This window comes from Setaria viridis, chromosome 2 (assembly GCF_005286985.2).
Source record: "Setaria viridis chromosome 2, Setaria_viridis_v4.0, whole genome shotgun sequence".
NCBI lineage: Eukaryota > Viridiplantae > Streptophyta > Magnoliopsida > Poales > Poaceae > Setaria > Setaria viridis.
The window spans coordinates 40,979,095-40,995,667 of record NC_048264.2 but is presented as its reverse complement, the minus strand read 5'-3'; the positions used below and the strand labels follow the sequence as shown (position 1 = coordinate 40,995,667).

The 16,573-nt window shown below is 49.5% G+C and overlaps 3 protein-coding genes across 5 annotated transcripts; 2 read left to right on the top strand and 1 right to left on the bottom strand.

Moving 5' to 3' along the window:
• Nucleotides 1–1,656: 1,656 nt before the first annotated feature.
• Nucleotides 1,657–3,843, top strand: LOC117846517 (aspartic proteinase nepenthesin-1). The gene has a single exon (XM_034727720.2). It carries the CDS (start codon nucleotides 1,673–1,675, stop codon nucleotides 3,026–3,028), a length of 1,356 nt encoding a protein of 451 aa, XP_034583611.1. The 5' UTR covers nucleotides 1,657–1,672; the 3' UTR covers nucleotides 3,029–3,843.
• Nucleotides 3,844–5,480: 1,637 nt separating this feature from the next.
• LOC117842180 (aspartic proteinase nepenthesin-1) lies at nucleotides 5,481–6,941 on the top strand. Its single transcript, XM_034722550.2, has one exon. It carries the CDS (start codon nucleotides 5,506–5,508, stop codon nucleotides 6,844–6,846), a length of 1,341 nt encoding a protein of 446 aa, XP_034578441.1. The 5' UTR covers nucleotides 5,481–5,505; the 3' UTR covers nucleotides 6,847–6,941.
• Nucleotides 6,942–7,218: 277 nt separating this feature from the next.
• LOC117842178 (protein ACCELERATED CELL DEATH 6) lies at nucleotides 7,219–12,673 on the bottom strand. 3 transcript variants are annotated; one of them, XR_004637474.2, is made up of 4 exons: nucleotides 11,871–12,673; nucleotides 10,921–11,546; nucleotides 7,564–8,375; nucleotides 7,219–7,473 (listed from the first exon to the last, which is right to left on the bottom strand). XR_004637474.2 is itself a non-coding variant. In XM_034722548.2 (3 exons), the coding sequence occupies exons 1-3, from the start codon at nucleotides 12,574–12,576 to the stop codon at nucleotides 7,614–7,616; spliced, it is 2,094 nt and encodes a 697-aa protein (XP_034578439.1). In that variant the 5' UTR covers nucleotides 12,577–12,673; the 3' UTR covers nucleotides 7,502–7,613. The 3 variants fall into 3 exon arrangements, 1 of the variants encoding a protein (XP_034578439.1); XR_004637475.2 differs by having other exon boundaries at nucleotides 7,219–7,416; XM_034722548.2 differs by lacking the exon at nucleotides 7,219–7,473 and having other exon boundaries at nucleotides 7,502–8,375.
• Nucleotides 12,674–16,573: the final 3,900 nt, after the last annotated feature.

The window sequence follows — 16,573 nt, the reverse complement described above, 5'->3', positions numbered from 1 at the left end:
TCTAAACATTCAATGTGATAGGAATTTTAGAAACTCCTAACAAACCAAACGGGACCTAATCCTCCGGCGGGGGAGTCGAAGAGGCGCCGAATCGATCATGATGGGCCCAACTTAGTTGACTTGGAACGCGGTCACCTCACCGTGGAATTTTTTTATTTATATATATATATATATTTACGATTTTTGCAGAAATAAATAGTCAGTCGAAAAATTTGCAGAAATGGAACTATGCCGCCGTACGAAACGGCGGTAACTTCGCTACCGCCAGTTGAAACGGCGATAGGAGGGCCGGACTGTTGTACAGCCATGCCATTTCGTATGGCGGTAGGTAGGTACCGCCGTTTCAAGCGGCAGCAGGCTCCAACAACCTGGTTTAGCTGGGTTTATTTGGGTGGTGGATAGACGTTTCAACCGGCTATAACTCTATTTTAATTTTGATTAGTTATTTTTCGTGTAATTTTATCGATATATTAAAAAGTGGAATTTGTAATTTTTTTCTCCAAAAGTAGTAATCTTCTTTCTTTGTGTCAGAGCTACGAGGACTTAATCTTTGTGCTGGACAAGCTGGTCTGAATACCTCTATCTTCAAAGGATCCAGCAGATCCTCTGAGCATCCTAGCACGAGACCACTCTTTGTAGCATCATCCCAGAACTCTCTTCCAAGCTCAAATCTAACATTCCTACAAAACTTTTCTATAAACAGGTCATATATACGTCCACTAACTCACAACTCTTCATGAGCCGATCATATCAAGAGCATGGTCAACTTGCTCATTTCCACAAAGGACACCTATAAGGCCATGGAAAAATTTAGCAGTTGGAAACATCCCACTTTGAAGCATAGCATCTACAAGCCTCTTCCCTCCAATGATTCCCAGTCAAATAGAAGACCCTGATCACAAGATAGTAGCTAACCAAGTCGCGTGAGCATCCTGCCGTTTGAACCGGCTATAACTCTATTTTAATTTTTATTAGTTATTCTTCATGTAAGTTTGTCTGATATTTTTAAAAGTGAAATATGTAGTTTCATTGCTGTGGCAGAACCACCCAAATTAACCTGACTAAACTGTACTCAACTTTGCTTCATATGCGAGCATATACTTTAATCAAGTAAAAATGGTAGTATGTTAGGTTTCACCCGATAAAACCACTTGTCTCGGATCGAAATAAAGCATACTCACGTGAAGGCGAGTACAGAGATTACAACAATCCAGACAGATTAATACAGGTCCCAACTTCAATTATTACAAGCCGAAAGTTCAAAAGTAGTTTCAGAGTTTCAAGCAGTAGAAATAGAACGGTAGTCTAACATCGATACAAGATACCATAACGAAGCCTACTATAATATCAATTACCACGTTGTGCCCTCGCCGCGGCCGCCGCCAGGCGCTCTCGTCGTCGTCAGCGCCGCTGCGCCGAGAGCACGCCACTCAGTTCTGCCAGTGGCGGCGCTGGCTTTGCGCTACCACGGAAGAATCTAACCGGCGACACGAACGCGGACAAAATAATTATAAACTTGTAACAAAGTTGCGCCGACGTGCGACGCACTCCGCAGCCACCAATTCAATCATTCAAATACACATTTGATATTCGAACGATCACATATCTAGATCAAGTTCGTCAAGAATCGATCCATACAACAGGAATGACCAAACCCTTCGTACCGCCTCTAATGGCCTCCAAGCGATGGCTTCTCCTCTGCCTGCTGTTCCCGTTGCCATTCTTCGCCGTTCCCAGCAAGCCAGGCCGTGGCATCCGGCTTGAGCTGACGCACGTCGACGCCCGCGGCCTCCTCGCGGGGGCCGACCGCGTGCGCCGCGCCGCCGAGCGGAGCCACCGCCGGGTGAACGGCCTCCTCGCCGCGGTCACGGCGCCCTCCTCCTCACCGACGCTGCGGAGCGACGGCAGTGGCGCTGGCGCTGGCGCCGCGGCGGCGTCCGTGCACGCGAGCACGGCGACGTACCTCGTCGACCTCGCCATCGGCACGCCGCAGCTCCCGCTCACGGCCGTGCTCGACACGGGCAGCGACCTCATCTGGACGCAGTGCGACGCGCCGTGCCGGAGGTGCTTCCCGCAGCCCACGCCGCTGTACGCGCCGGCCAGGTCCGCGACCTACGCCAATGTGTCCTGCGGCTCCAAGCTCTGCGAGGCGCTCCCGAGCCCGAGGTCCTCCCGCTGCTCGGCGTCGGCGCCGGAGCCGGGCTGCGCGTACTACTTCTCCTACGGCGACGGCAGCTCCACCGACGGTGTCCTCGCCACGGACGCGTTCACGTTCGGCTCGGGCGCCACCGTCAACGGCGTCACCTTCGGGTGCGGCACGGACAACCTCGGCGGCACGGACAACTCCTCCGGCCTAGTCGGGATGGGGCGTGGCCCGCTGTCGCTGGTGTCCCAGCTCGGCGTCACCAGGTTCTCCTACTGCTTCACGCCCTTCAACGACACGACGACGTCGAGCCCTCTGTTCCTGGGCGCGTCCGCGAGCCTCTCGCCCGCCGCCAAGTCCACACCGTTCGTCCCCAACCCGGCCGGCCCGCGGCGGGGCTCCTACTACTACCTCTCCCTGGAAGCGATCACCGTCGGCGACACCCTGTTGCCGATCGACCCGGCCGTGTTCCGGCTCACCGCGTCGGGCCGCGGCGGGATCATCATCGACTCCGGCACGACGTTCACGGCGCTGGAGGAGCGCGCGTTCGTGGTGCTGGCGCGCGCCGTCGCGGCGCGCGTGGCGCTGCCGCTCGCCAGCGGCGCCCACCTGGGCCTCGGCCTCTGCTTCGCGGCGCCCGATGGGCGGGGACCCGAGGCGGTGGACGTGCCGCGCCTGGTGCTCCACTTCGACGGCGCCGACATGCAGCTGCCCCGGGCGAGCGTCGTGGTGGAGGACAGGGTCACCGGGGTGGCGTGCCTCGGGATGGTGAGCGCGCGGGGGATGTCAGTGCTCGGCAGCATGCAGCAGCAGAACATGCACGTCCTGTACGACATCGAGAGTGGCGTCTTGTCCTTCGAGCCCGCCAACTGCGGCCAACTCTAGGATTGGGGACGAATGGACTGTGTCTGGAACATGAGCCCGTAAATGGTGATGTTTGAGAGGTGGTTTCGCGGTACATTTTCTGTCTTTACCAATTACCATCAGCTTGAACTTTGGGTGACATTGTTAGTGTTAGTGTACAAACGAGGATTGCTTGACATCAAAGTTACCATATACTCATATAAGGCCTGCCGTATATTCATATTCTCATATGGTATAGAACCGGCATGGTTCCTGAGATGCCACCCTCATGGCTTCCGCAACGCCGCCCCTGGAGATGATCCCATCTCTCTCTCCCGAGGACTGAAACTGTAGTTTAGGGTTCATATGTCATTGACTAATGACTGATTATTGACCAGCCTAGAGTCTTTCCGGTCTTCTTTTAGATCCAATTTTCTCAATTTCTTTCAAGTCATAGATCCACTTTTGTGTTGCACTTCTCACCCGTTGGCGCTCCACGTCTCGGCTTTGACCTCTCCGGCGCCTCCTCCCTCACGACGATGGGCCTGTTCGCTTCAGCTTATAAGCCGGCTGAAAAGCTGAAACGGCTGATTTGTTGTGAGAGAAAAACACTGTTTGGTGGCTGATAAGCCGGTTGAATAAGCTGAAGCGAACAGGCCGGATGTGATATGACCCTTGTGACCTTTGTTAATGTGGCTGAATCCTCTACACCGTACCAATCCAACTGTCTACCTAGTAATCGATCCATTTTTGCTAGATCTATGCTTATCATCAAATATTACTTCTCAGGAGGTAATATGATAGATATGTATTTATCTATTTGTTATTTTTTTTAGAAATAGAAGAATTAATCAAAATATCTTCAACTAGATCTAGTTATCTGTTTTCCCCCAGGAGACAAGTGACATAGTAACATGTTTTCTCACGATGCAACGTGACATTTTGTTTTTCTCAAGATATGAGATGACGTGACAACGCGACATCTTTCCCTTTTCTTTTCTAACAACGTGAGGCAACGTGCGAACTGAGCGTAGGTCAGCTGTGGTAAGCACAACGTACCTGTCAACAGCGAGACCTTAGCGGTGACTTCATCAATCTTGAGGATTTGTAGGCTCAATCTCTTGAAGGTGCTTATAAGGGTAGGGTTGCATGCGTATATTCGTAGGGATGAATGTACATGCGTGTATATGTCACCGTCTGTATCGTGCGATTCAAAAAAAATGTGAGGCAATGTGGCATTGGGTCACGTTACGCATCGTGATATGTATAAATTACTTACTACTCCAGATAAAACTTCATAATCTATATTCTCTAGATGAAACTGCATACGGTGTTTTGTTTCTCCGTGCGTTAGGAGCTGCGTGATTGCCACGATCGAAATGCCCAGCGTTTGTTTCTCTACGTGGGCGAGGAGCTGCATGATTACCATGATTTTTTCTGATTATTTTAATTATTTCATGGTTTCATTTATTTTAAAAATTGACGGTTGTGATTTTTTTAGCTCTTACCACTTTGGAGGTAATCGGATACTTTGGCAAAGCCTGACGCTAAATCATCATTATTGGACTCTTGACCATGATTTTCACGAGTGGCCGCTTCCTGGAGTATCGACTTCTATAGCCGCAACATTGCTTGAGATTCAAGGCACTGTATATTCTATGTAAACAACACACGAGGCTCGATATAAATCATCCAGTTTTCGCAATATATAATTCATGGGTCAGCCGGGGGCCATAGCCCCCCCCCCCCCCCCCCCCCCCCCCCCCCCCCCACCCAAAAAAAAGGAGCAAAGCAATTTTTTCCACTGAAAATTGAAATTTCAAAAAACTTTAATACTATTGGCCTCTCCTAACAGGATAAAATTTGAATTTTTGCCTCCACCACTGCTCACAGTTAGCATGAGAAATTTAATAGGATACCATAACCAAGAAGACCTGTACAAAATACATTACCAAGCAACTACTTTGGATGAAAAAGATGTTTCTTTATTATGGAACCTATGCATCCTGGGTTAAGTACAACAGTAGGCGATTTGCCTGTGGATAGTGTGCTTAAGATGACCTTACCGATCTTAAAATTTACTAGATTAGTGTTTCAGAGGTTTTGCATAGGAGTAGAGTGTGCCTGCGTGCCTTCAAAGAAGTGAAATGTCCACGTGTGTACGTGGCGCTCGCATCCAGCTGTTTGATGATGTCATTAGCTGTGTTATCCACGGCACGCACACCATTAGTTTTGCTGCCAACGGCATGCACATTTATCCAGCGTTGGCCAGCTCCGGCAAGTCCCACTAGTTTTGCTGTCCATGGTGTGCACATCATCATTTCCAACTTATTCTAGATTTGGGCTTGAGATACAAATATATATTGAATTAGCCTGCGTATTGTGGAAAGGAATCGTAATATTACTCTGGAGAGATCAAATTCAATTCGGTCACCATCATACAATGTTCGAATGCTTTGGTGCTGACAAGGTCAATGGGTCCTTGCTTTGTTTGATCGAAGCAAACCAATGGATAGAAAATGGAGATGACATCGGACGACATGGCGTGCAAACCTGTTCTGCCTCTGCTCACGCTCGCTGCTGTACACATCGCCGGCCTCCTCCCGCCGGTGACTTTCGCGACGAGCCCTCACGGCTTCCGCGCCACCCTCACTCGCGTCCACCGGTATCCCTTCAACTACTCCGCCGCGGCACGCCGCGACGGGCGCCGCCTCGCGTCCCTCTCCAACGCGGCCGCGGGAGGCGCGCACACGAGCACGAGCTCCTCCCGCGGTCTCCTCCAGGCGCTGGTCGAGAACGGCGCGGGGGCGTACCACATGACCCTGTCCATCGGCACGCCGCCGCTCGCGTTCCCGGCCATCCTCGACACCGGCAGCGACCTCACCTGGGCGCAGTGCGCGCCGTGCACCGCGTGCTTCGCGCAGCCGACGCCGCTGTACGACCCGGCCGCCTCCTCCACGTTCTCAAGCCTCCCCTGCGCGAGCCCCCTCTGCCAGGCGCTGCCGGGCGCCTTCCGCGCCTGCAACGCCACGGGCTGCGTCTACGACTACCGCTACACCGTCGGCTTCACCGCCGGGTACGTCGCCGCGGACACGCTAGCCGTCGGGGATGCCTCGTTACCCGGCGTCGCGTTCGGGTGCAGCACGGCGAACGGCGGGGACATGGACGGGGCCTCGGGCATCGTGGGGCTCGGGCGCGGCGCCCTGTCCCTCGTGTCGCAGCTCGGCGTCGGCCGGTTCTCGTACTGCCTCCGCTCCGACGCGGACGCCGGCGCCAGCCCTATCCTGTTCGGCTCCCTGGCGAACGCGACGGCCGGCGACAGGGTGCAGTCCACGCCGCTGATTCAGAACCCCGTGGCGCGACGCGCACCGTACTACTACGTCAACCTCACCGGCATCACGGTCGGCGCGACCGACCTCCCCGTCACGAGCGGCACGTTCGGGTTCACGGCGACCGGCGCGGGTGGGGTGATCGTGGATTCCGGCACGACGTTCACGTACCTTGCCGAGGCGGGGTACGCGATGGTGAGGCAGGCGTTCGTGGCGCAGACGGCCGGGCTGAGCACGGTGAACGGCGCGCCGTACGACTTCGACCTCTGCTTCGCGGCTGGTGCGGCTGTCGTCGGCGACGTGCCTGTGCCGAGGCTGGTGCTGCGCTTCGCGGGCGGTGCGGAGTACGCCGTGCCGCGGCGGATCTACTTCGACGCCGTGGACGAGCGCGGGAGCGTGGCGTGCCTGCTGGTGCTGCCGACGAGGGGTGTGTCCGTGATAGGCAACATGATGCAGATGGACCTGCACGTGCTCTACGACCTCGACGGCGGGACCTTCGCCTTCGCGCCGGCAGATTGCGCCAACCTTTGATTTTGCTGTTCTCCATTCACAGCTCGGGAATTGTGTTTCATCTTGCGCGTATTCTTGCTTTAACCTCTGGTTTGTTGTTCGCCATTCAGGTGTTCTTTTGTGCCGTGCAGTGCAGAGACTGAATTTCGTTGGTTATTTATAGCTCCCTTGACATACAACTCTTGATTATGAAAACAGAACAAGTAAGGAATTGTTGGAACTTTTCTAGATTTACTCCCTCTATTCAAAATGTAAGTTCTTTTAGTTTGACCTTAAATCAAACTTATTTAACTTTCACTTAAGTTCACAGAAAATATCTTAACGTCTACTACAATACTAATATATGCTCTATAAAAACATATTTCAAGATGAATTTAATAAAACTAATTGAACTGAGGTTGTAGATGTTATATGCATTTTCTATAAATTTAATCGAAGTTACATTATTACAAAATGGAGGGGGAGTAGTTAAGGAGCTGGTAAAGCATGGAGTTTGCGAGGGCACAGACTGGAAACTAATCTCAGAAGTTTGTCCACTTTCCTTTCATCTTTTATCAGCCATCCCATTTCTCCATCGGGTCCTTCACATCCCTTTTCCATTGAAAGTCATTAAAAAAACTTGGTATCAAGAATTACTCAAAGATGTTTCTGAAAAATATATCATTACCAAAATATGTTAGTGGAAAGCTACTTAGTGAAAATGAAAATATTATCAAAGACTTGCAACATGACAGTTACCAATTGAGTACTGCAGATTAATGATTGAAAGACTGAGACGAAGACATCAGTCAGTAATTCGGGAGAGCAATGTCGAGGGCTACGGCGAGGGCGAAGGCGGCACAGATGAGCACCACAAACAATGGGGCTGCAACATATGCGCTCGAAAGGACTCGTATAATTCCCAAACATCCAGCTCGCCGCCTTGCCGCTCTCACCATCCCATATAGCGGTGCATTCCAAATGTCAGGGATGGATAGGATGGAAGCCGAGGACACCATGTACAGAAAGACAATAAGCCCGCGATTGGCATTACCAAGCACCAGGTGAAACCCGAAAGGGAACGCCGCGATAGTGAACAGGCCTGACAGGGGCAGCAACGTAGACGCACGCGCCTTGTGCAGTACACGTTGCGCGCGTGGAGCTTCCTTAGTGCCACCATAGATAAGGCAGAAGGTCGCTACGATGGAGCAGAAGAAGGCCATGGCGTCCGACACGACGAATGCTCTGAAAGCAAACCGTCTCGCCATCACGGCAGCCCCTGAACCCGGGCGGTCATCTGCGACGACACCGCCCGGCACGGTGAAGGCTGCCGCGAATGCCACGGTAGCGATCAGGACCGATCCAATCGTTCCTGTCTTGGAGAAATCTTCTTCTTCTTTGTCAGAGGATGCTTGTTCCTTGGTGGGCTTCTTGTCTGCAAGTAGAGGGTGGACCGATTTGGAATTGTCTGTTTTTTCCTGTGCTGACCGTTCTCTGATACGGTCAGCACGATATGGACTAACTTCAACTCCACAATATCTCAGACAAATTGACACAATGGTATTTGGACTCTGTGGACAAAAAGAAGAAACCAATTTAATAGGGGTGAAGATGACCATTTCACAACGAATTGTTAGTGCGCATGCAGTGTTACCCTAGTACTGAAAGTGTGAAATTACGAAAGAACGCCTGAAACATGGTAATTTTGCTCCTCATCATGGAAGCCATCGTTTGTATCAAGCCATCTAGGGTCTATGAAGAAATTTATACGCTGTTGCCTTCGCTGCCCCTGCGCCCGGCCTGGGCGGCGAGGTCGGCCGGGCGCTTGGTGGTGTCGAGAGCGCGGCCGGCGAAGCCTCCAAGTCTACCATCGGCGTTGAGCTTGCCCTGCTGTCCTGAATCTTTTTTCCAATCAAAATGAAGACTCGATCTCTCTTTTCAGCTTGGATCTTGATGCATCGAGTCCAAATCCACCATCAGAGTTGAGCGTGGGGAGGGGATGCGCAGGGAAGGGGCTCCGCGCCTTCGCCCATCGGGAGCGGAAGACGCCTGCCACCGGGAGTACGCGCCCTCCCCCTCTTCCTTCGCGCCCGTGCTCGTCTCGCAGCCGAGCCCCCTCCCCAGTCCCCCCACGCGCTTGGACTTGGGCTGCCGTGCGCGAGTGCGCTGCGGCCAGGCCTCCTGAATCAGTCGCCGCTACCGCCGCCGTGGGCAGTCGCCGCCGGGGAGAGGCGCGCGGTCGCTGCGGAGGAGGCGCCGATTTGTTTCTCGCGTGCAAGACGAGGGGAGGATGGGTTTAGCCGATTGGGCAAAGTCGGCCGCAGGCAAAAGGATGCATAGGGTAGCGGGCGGCGGAGAGGTGGCGGCGGAGCAGGGGAGCCCCTCGCGGCGGCCGGCGGCAGGGAGCGGCCGGCTTAATCCCCAAACTAATAGCTGATCTGAACAAATTGAAGGACAAAGCCTATCTTACTCTGGTGCTGCAGTTGTGGGCGCCAGCGTAGCATTATCATGCTTCTTGCAGCGCTGGTAGGTCTGACCAGCAAAGGCGTACACAAATCACGATCCGTCTACTTTATGCTTTATTTTATTCAAATCTGCTATCTATGTTGTTCCTATGATCTTATTTTGCTTGGTTATAGCGTATTGATTTGTGTTCCTTCCATTTTGTTCAATATTTCGCAGGATCAGTTGACTGCTCAGATGCCCAGTTCTCTGTGCAGCACTTGTTCCGTAAGTTAGGGAATGAGGAGTTTATTGGTCAGCGGATAATCCTTGCAGTTTCTCAAAAGATCTCGAATGCATCAGAAAGATTACTTCTGGTTGATCCTTTTGATGATGCTTTCCCTGAGATCCATGGCAATATATTCATCATGTAAGCTGACTGTCAATTCATTCTGATTTAGATTTCATTGGAAGAGTCTTGACTACTTAAGTCAATCTTGATTGTCCATTGTATTCGTTTTAACTTTCTCACTTGGGAGTTAAGAAACAAACATTTGACTTCCTTGGCGTTGAATTATGGATGAAAACGTGATCTACTTCAGCATTTTACACATTGCCTGCTTCCTGATTTCATATATGGAGGATGTGTCAGACTGTCACTAATCTGTTTCTCTGTATGTATTTGTAAGGCTACCGGTTTTACTATTTGGCTAATTCTTTTCAAGTTTGTTAAGATGCACTCAAGTATCTGAATATTATTTCCTTTTTATTGGCTTTACTCATTAATTTTCATCCAAAACAAGCTATACTCTGATACTTGTTAGAGCCATGAAATCTCTGAAGAAATTCTATTGATGGATGATTGATAATTGTTTATCTTGATTTAATTCTTGTTACTGGACATAATAATTAGTTGCTGTACTTTACTATATCACTGTACTTTGTCCCATGTTGCAGGATTCAGTTAATCGAGTTCCTAATAACTGATTACATGAAAGATTGGCTTTGTTGCGAGCATTTTGACAAAAGTTAGTGCTTTTGTGCCCTTGACGGTCCTATTTTCTATTTGCTATGCTGTATGAATTGCATCAGTACTCAATATGATAGTGTAGACATCCTCACTTGAGCTGAGGAGGACACACCAAATCCATTGTTTTTTACTGTGCTAAATCTTCTGGTTCAAATGGTTGCAGTCAAATATCTTTCATTGCTTTATTATGCTGCTGTACTACATAGTTGAGTGCTATATTTTGATGTACAGCCCGTAGACATCCAATAAGTGGAATAAAAATTTAGTGATGGAAATAAAAAATGTTATTAGTTTGAAAAACACAATTGATCTTTTACCGTAGCAACGCATGTGTATTTTGCTAGTAATTAATAAAACTGTATGAACACAAACACAATCGGAATGACATGACAATGTAGGCTGAGTAAACTGGAAGTAGCTCTACAAATTATAAGGGGAAACATACATAAGTAATAATAGACTCCGCTTTTGAATTTTCCATGCCCTATGTGTACTCGTTTCCTTATTTTTTGTGTTCAGATTCTAGGCTGATGATGATGTAAGAATTTGGCTACGTGCGATCGCAAAGGCAGGAAACTATTTTCTTTATCTAAAAAAATTAAAGGGGAAAATATGTAGAAAGTCGGTACAAGATATAAATTTACCGGGAAGTATTCGTAGAGCGCTGCAGCAAGGTCTCCAGCAGTCAGACCATCCTTGTTGACGATATTCGTGTCCACGCTCATCGTCTCCAGTAGTGTACTGACGATCCGAATAAATCCGTACTTCACTGCTAAATGGAGCGGTGTGTTTCCTTCGTAATCCGTCCCATTTAACAATGTAGCAATGGTGTACTTTTGGCAGATAAAGCGAACCAGCCGGTAACTATTATGCTCAACGGCACAATGAAGCAAGTTTCTTCCTTTGTCATCAACCATTTTGTAGTAGCCGGGGCATTTCTTGAAGAGAGTATCAATAATTAGCGTCGCCCGACCATTCAAAAGTAGCTGCTTCAGCTTTAGCCACGTGAATTCTCGATATTCCTTTGTATTTCTCATCAAACGAATGGCATCTTCTTCTGGAAATATAGCAGCAGTATGCACCGGAAATAGACCATGGTTGTCACTAATGCGGACTTGCTCTGCAGATGTAATGTCATCTAGGAACAGTTGAACAGTACGGAGTCTTCCATACATCACTGCAACTTGGAGAGGCGTTCTCCCTGTAGAATCAACTCTGGTAAGCAAAGTTGGACCTTGAGGCTTCCAACTCAGTATTTCTTGAGCCATTTCTGAATGAAAAGTAGCAGTTTGTCACAAAGAGATATATAGATAGACCACAACTTACTCGGAACAAACCCCCCGAAACGAGCCATTATTTCTCAATTTTAGAAGAAATTCTTTAGCAAAAAAAAAATAAAGGAGTCGAAACATTGTAAACGTAAATGTTAAACATAAACATTCTTAGTTGTCTGTTCAGACTAAACGACCATTTAAATGGAATAAACAATGACTGATTAAACTTACACGGCTAACCACTTTAGACGAACAAAGATGTCATAGAAGTATATAATAAATAACAAAAGAGGGGGCGGGCATTGTAAATTCTGTTGTACCATGGCTAGTCGCTGCAGCGGCGGCATGCAAAGCAGTCCGTCCTTCGGGACCAGAAAACGACGCCGGCGACGGCGTTCCATCAGGCGACGCCCGTAGAAGCGTCCGGACCAACTCCTGTGAGCGTATGGACGCCGCCAAGTACAACGGTGAGGAGCCGTCTTCAGTTTCTACCGATGCTAGCTCGGGAGCCTCCGTCATAAGCAGCTCAACCACCCCGGCACAGCGGTGCCGAACAGCTTCATACAAGGCGGTGGCGGCCAGGCAGTTCCTGGCCCGCAGCGCCGCCGCCAATTCCCCCGCTCGGCCGCCGGCGCGCATCGTCGCCACGAGGCAGGCCGCCGCCTCTCGGTGACCTTCCCTTGCAGCGCAGTGCAGAGGCGTGTCGAGGAACGTGTTGCGTGTGGCGGCGAGCGAGGGCGTCCTCTCGCAGATGAGCGCCGCCAGGTCGGCGTGGCCGCGGCTGGCGACAAGGTGCAGCGCCGTGTTCCCGTTGCTCGTCACGCCGAGGAGGCAGCTCGTCCCCGGGCACGGCTGCGCCGCCAACGCGTCTGTCGGCGCCGTGGCCTGGACGTTTACGGCGACGTGACCGCTTGTCTGATCCTCTCTTCTTCTCAGTAGCTCCTGCAGAGCCGCTGCGTCGCCGGCGGTTAACACCCGAAGCAATTCTAGGTCCAGGGACATGTAGCAAGGGCCGGTTCCCGCCATGGTTGCTTACGAACTTGGATCGCGGCCAACAGTGCTGCTTTCTTTAGAATATAGGACTCACGTTATGTTCTCTTTGCTGCTGAGGTTTCTAGAGATAGTGTACTTATAGAAGATGATGGAGGAATATATGCATAAACCCTAATGTCTGGGGTGGAATAAAGAGCACGCGTCAGCCACCAGTCTTTCTTTTTAGATGAACAAGCAAAGCACCCGCCCGGGCCCGACACTGGGAATCCGATCCTGGCCACCCTCTAGCGTGGGTATCCCGGGAACCCGGGCCTACTTGCACGTGATGCGTTTGGCCACATCGAATCTTTGTGTTTGGAACCGGACCAGGGTTTGGCCAGCCCAGCTAGATAGACTTGCACACGACGTATGAACTGCTTTCTGCTTTGCTCTTCAATCTTCATTGTTGAGTCATCATAGTAGGGACGAAAGATTGCCATGGCTCGATGATCCAGTGTCACTACCTGGCATTAGGGCGACACGGATAGAATCATGTGTGAAAGATTGTTTTCAGTTACTATACCTAATACCTGCATCGACTTCTTCCTAACATATTCCGCTTTTGTTTACTATATGGACCGGTCTCAACCATTTCATGTCATAACGACTTGACTGGCAGCATGGATGCTCTCGGATGTTCCTTGTCGGTGTCCTCCCTCCATTTCAAATATATAGACGTTGTTTGCTCTTAATTTCTCTCATATACTATATTTATCCATATGGTTTCCAAAGAAAAATGTTGCACAATATTTGTCCATTGAGCATGTCGAGGGTATACACTATACCCCTAATTAAATGATTTGATAGAAGATAACTGTTGTATTATGATAGTTACTAGGGGTATGTATGATCATTTCACAAACTAGTAGAGTATCTAGTAAACAAAATATTTGTATCAATAGAGATTTAGTTAACTTCAATTGTATATTTATAGAAAATAAATACATGCTGCAATGATATATTTCAAAACACCTAGTAAACAAGAATTTTAGATAGACACTTAGCATCATGTGAATTTTCACCTTTTTTTCTTCCACTTCTAGTAAACAAAAATTTAAATTCATAGAAAATCTAGCAGAAATTAAAATCATTGACATATGAATGACATTTTTCAAACAAAAAATAGATGCAATAACCACCCACAGTTAATACATGCAATGATAAATGAAATGAGTAAGACGTTCTCCAACACGGCAACATGGAGGAAATATAATACCATCATCTGAAAATGCAGATATGCCAACTGACGATGGATCAATCAGACAACCACACTCTCTGCTAATATCCCCCACCATCGTTGTAACATCCCGCTTTTTAGAGCATCTAAAATACACACTTTTAAAAAAAATTCCTTTAAACTAAGCATATACTCTTCTCCCAAATATCCAAAACCCTTTCTACAAATAAATCTTGCATAAAATAACAACATATGTGTTGCATAGTTTTGCTCTAGGAATATTTTCTTAATAATATTCTTCCTAGAATATATTTGAATTAAACCCATCCAAACCCTATTCAAAGTTCTTTCTGAATATTATTCAAATATTTGACCCAAACTCCTTCCATCATGAAATCCTTTAGACCTCCAAAACACTAGAAAAATATCTTCATAAATCCCTTTCCCTAAAATCCTAGGGATTAATAATCAAATTTAATTTGAATATTAATTCCAAACCAAAACTTTACAAAAATATTAGCTACTCCTAGACATACAACTTTTCTAGACCTCAAATCCCTCCAAAAGGTTTCAACTTCATGTCTCATCAAAGCCCCACCTCAAATCCTATTCAAATTTGAAATACAAAATCCTCATAAAACAAATGAAAAGCCTTCCCATAATAAAACGGGCTGCCAACCTCCCATCTGGCCCGCTCATTCTTTCGGCCCGGCCTCCCTTTTCCTTTGCCCCGCATTCGCTTTGGCCCACCAGAGCGGCTCGGCCACTCACTCGCTCGCCTCGGCCCAACGCACGCATCGGCCCGCCAACACGTGCGGCCCGGCCTGCCCGGCTCGCCTGCGCACACTGCTCGTCGCGCCGCTGCCGGCGAGGAGCGAATACCTCCGCTCAGCTGCGACCCGCCACCGCGGTGAAATCCCGCCACCGCCGCAGTAACTCCCCGCCACCTCCCATGCCAGATCCACCCCCCTCGTTGCTGCTTCTCTTGCCTCCCACAAAACCACCTCGCCCCAAACCCCGCTGCCCATACCGCCTGCCCCGAGCTAGTTTTCCCCTCCGCCTCGCCATGCAAAACCGGCCATCCCCCCTCACCAGCAGTGCAACCCCCCTCCCCTCCCCCTTTTCCTTACCGCCAAGCAAACCCGAGCTCCCCGCGCCTATAAATAGCGCGCCACCCCTCTCCCTTGCTCCACACCGGGCCGGCTGCTCCAAACTCCCCTGCTCATCGCGGCCGCGCTCCTCCTCTCACTTCTCCACCACCACGACACCACCAGGAGACTCCTCACGAGCTCTGCTTCCTCCTGGTGGTGCTACTATCGCCGGAGGTGGCCAGAAACGCCGTCTCGGCGTGGCTCCAGCGAGCCACCTGACGGCGCGCATGGCGCACGGTGGCGCCGCCCGGCCACCGAGCCGAACCGGTATGCCACGCCGTCCCCTCCCGTCCCCCTCCATCTAACCCCCTCTCTCTCACTCGCCCTGACGTGCGGGCCTGGCCCCAACGCCATCCGCCCCACCGTCCCCTCCTCCACTTCCCTGCCGCATACACCCAGCGCACGTACAGCACACTCATCCGCACCCCCGGTCTACGAACCCGTGGTCCACGGACAACAGCACAGTAACCAGCGGAACCGGCTGCTTGCGCCAGCCGCTTTAAAATTGCTACGTGCACTCGGACAAATGCACACCAAAGTTCACTTTAAGTCCTTCCACATCTCCAAAACTTCCCCAAAAATAGTAGAAAATATTCCAAACCTATTAATGTACTCCATTGCCAATGTTCATCTCAAATTCATATTATTTATACATATCACCCTTTCTTCTAAATAGAAAATCCCTTCTTGTGTACACAAGAATTTGCACTTGAGCCATCCATCTTCCAAAAAATCTCAAAAAATTCCTAAAAACACTACAAAGCCACCCAAACCCATTTCCATAACCATCTTTGGTCACCTTGCTAGGCTCCGCCCTAGTGGTCGAAGTGATTCTATCGAGCAAGCTTTGGCCTCCATCCGCTTGATCTTGCCTAGCCCCATCTATCGCCCTGTGACTATCCTCGAGCACCGGGCTAGGTCGAAGTGGTGTCCGTCGAGTGAGCTCTCAAGCCATTGACCCCAAGCAACACCCAAACCCATAGAAACTTGTCAAAGCTCCACCCATCACAAGGCACACCCCGGGATAAAGCCGAGCTCATCGTACAAGTTTCCTCTCACACCCCAGATCCATCCAACACCCAAGCTACATCTAGGATATGTCCCACAACTCGGTCGTTATACTCAAACCCTACATATTGATCTAATCTAGCCATTATGCCACCCAATTGAAACCCCAAATATCGTCTCCTCCTAGCCGTTATGCCGCCCGATTGAAACCCTAATTCTTGACCAACCTAGCCGTTATAATGCTCAACCAATATCCCAAATATCATCCAAATTCTAGCCAATATGCTGCCCGATCAAAATCCTAGATATCGATAAAACCTTGTGTGGCAGAACCGGCCAAATTAAACTGGCTTAAGTGTGCTAACCATCATCTTAATGGTTAATTCGGTCACACGTACTTAAAACGGTGTAATCCAACAGTCTGTTGGGTCAAGCCCGATTCAACCACTGAATATCTCGATCGAAACAACATGCAACAAATCTCACACGGAGGTGAGCGCAGATGATACAACATGATATTTCAGTTCACAAACATAGAGTTCCTGTCTTAATTTAAAAACCGAGTTCGAAATTCATAACAGATTACAAGCCAGAGTTCTCAAATAAAATACAACGGAAGTCTAAATGATAGAGCGCGAATAAAGATACATGACAA

Bases quoted from the DNA above. Each gene is read 5' to 3' on its own strand.
- LOC117846517 (XM_034727720.2), top strand. From the start codon at position 1,673: ATGGCCTCCAAGCGATGGCTTCTCCTCTGCCTGCTGTTCCCGTTGCCA.
- LOC117842180 (XM_034722550.2), top strand. From the start codon at position 5,506: ATGGAGATGACATCGGACGACATGGCGTGCAAACCTGTTCTGCCTCTG.
- LOC117842178 (XM_034722548.2), bottom strand. From the start codon at position 12,576: ATGGCGGGAACCGGCCCTTGCTACATGTCCCTGGACCTAGAATTGCTT. The intron at 11,547-11,870 runs GTACAACAGAAT...CTTTTCATTCAG, and splicing joins CGCTGCAGCGACTAGCCATG to AAATGGCTCAAGAAATACTG. The intron at 8,376-10,920 runs GTAAATTTATAT...TTTTGTCCACAG, and splicing joins CGCTCTACGAATACTTCCCG to AGTCCAAATACCATTGTGTC.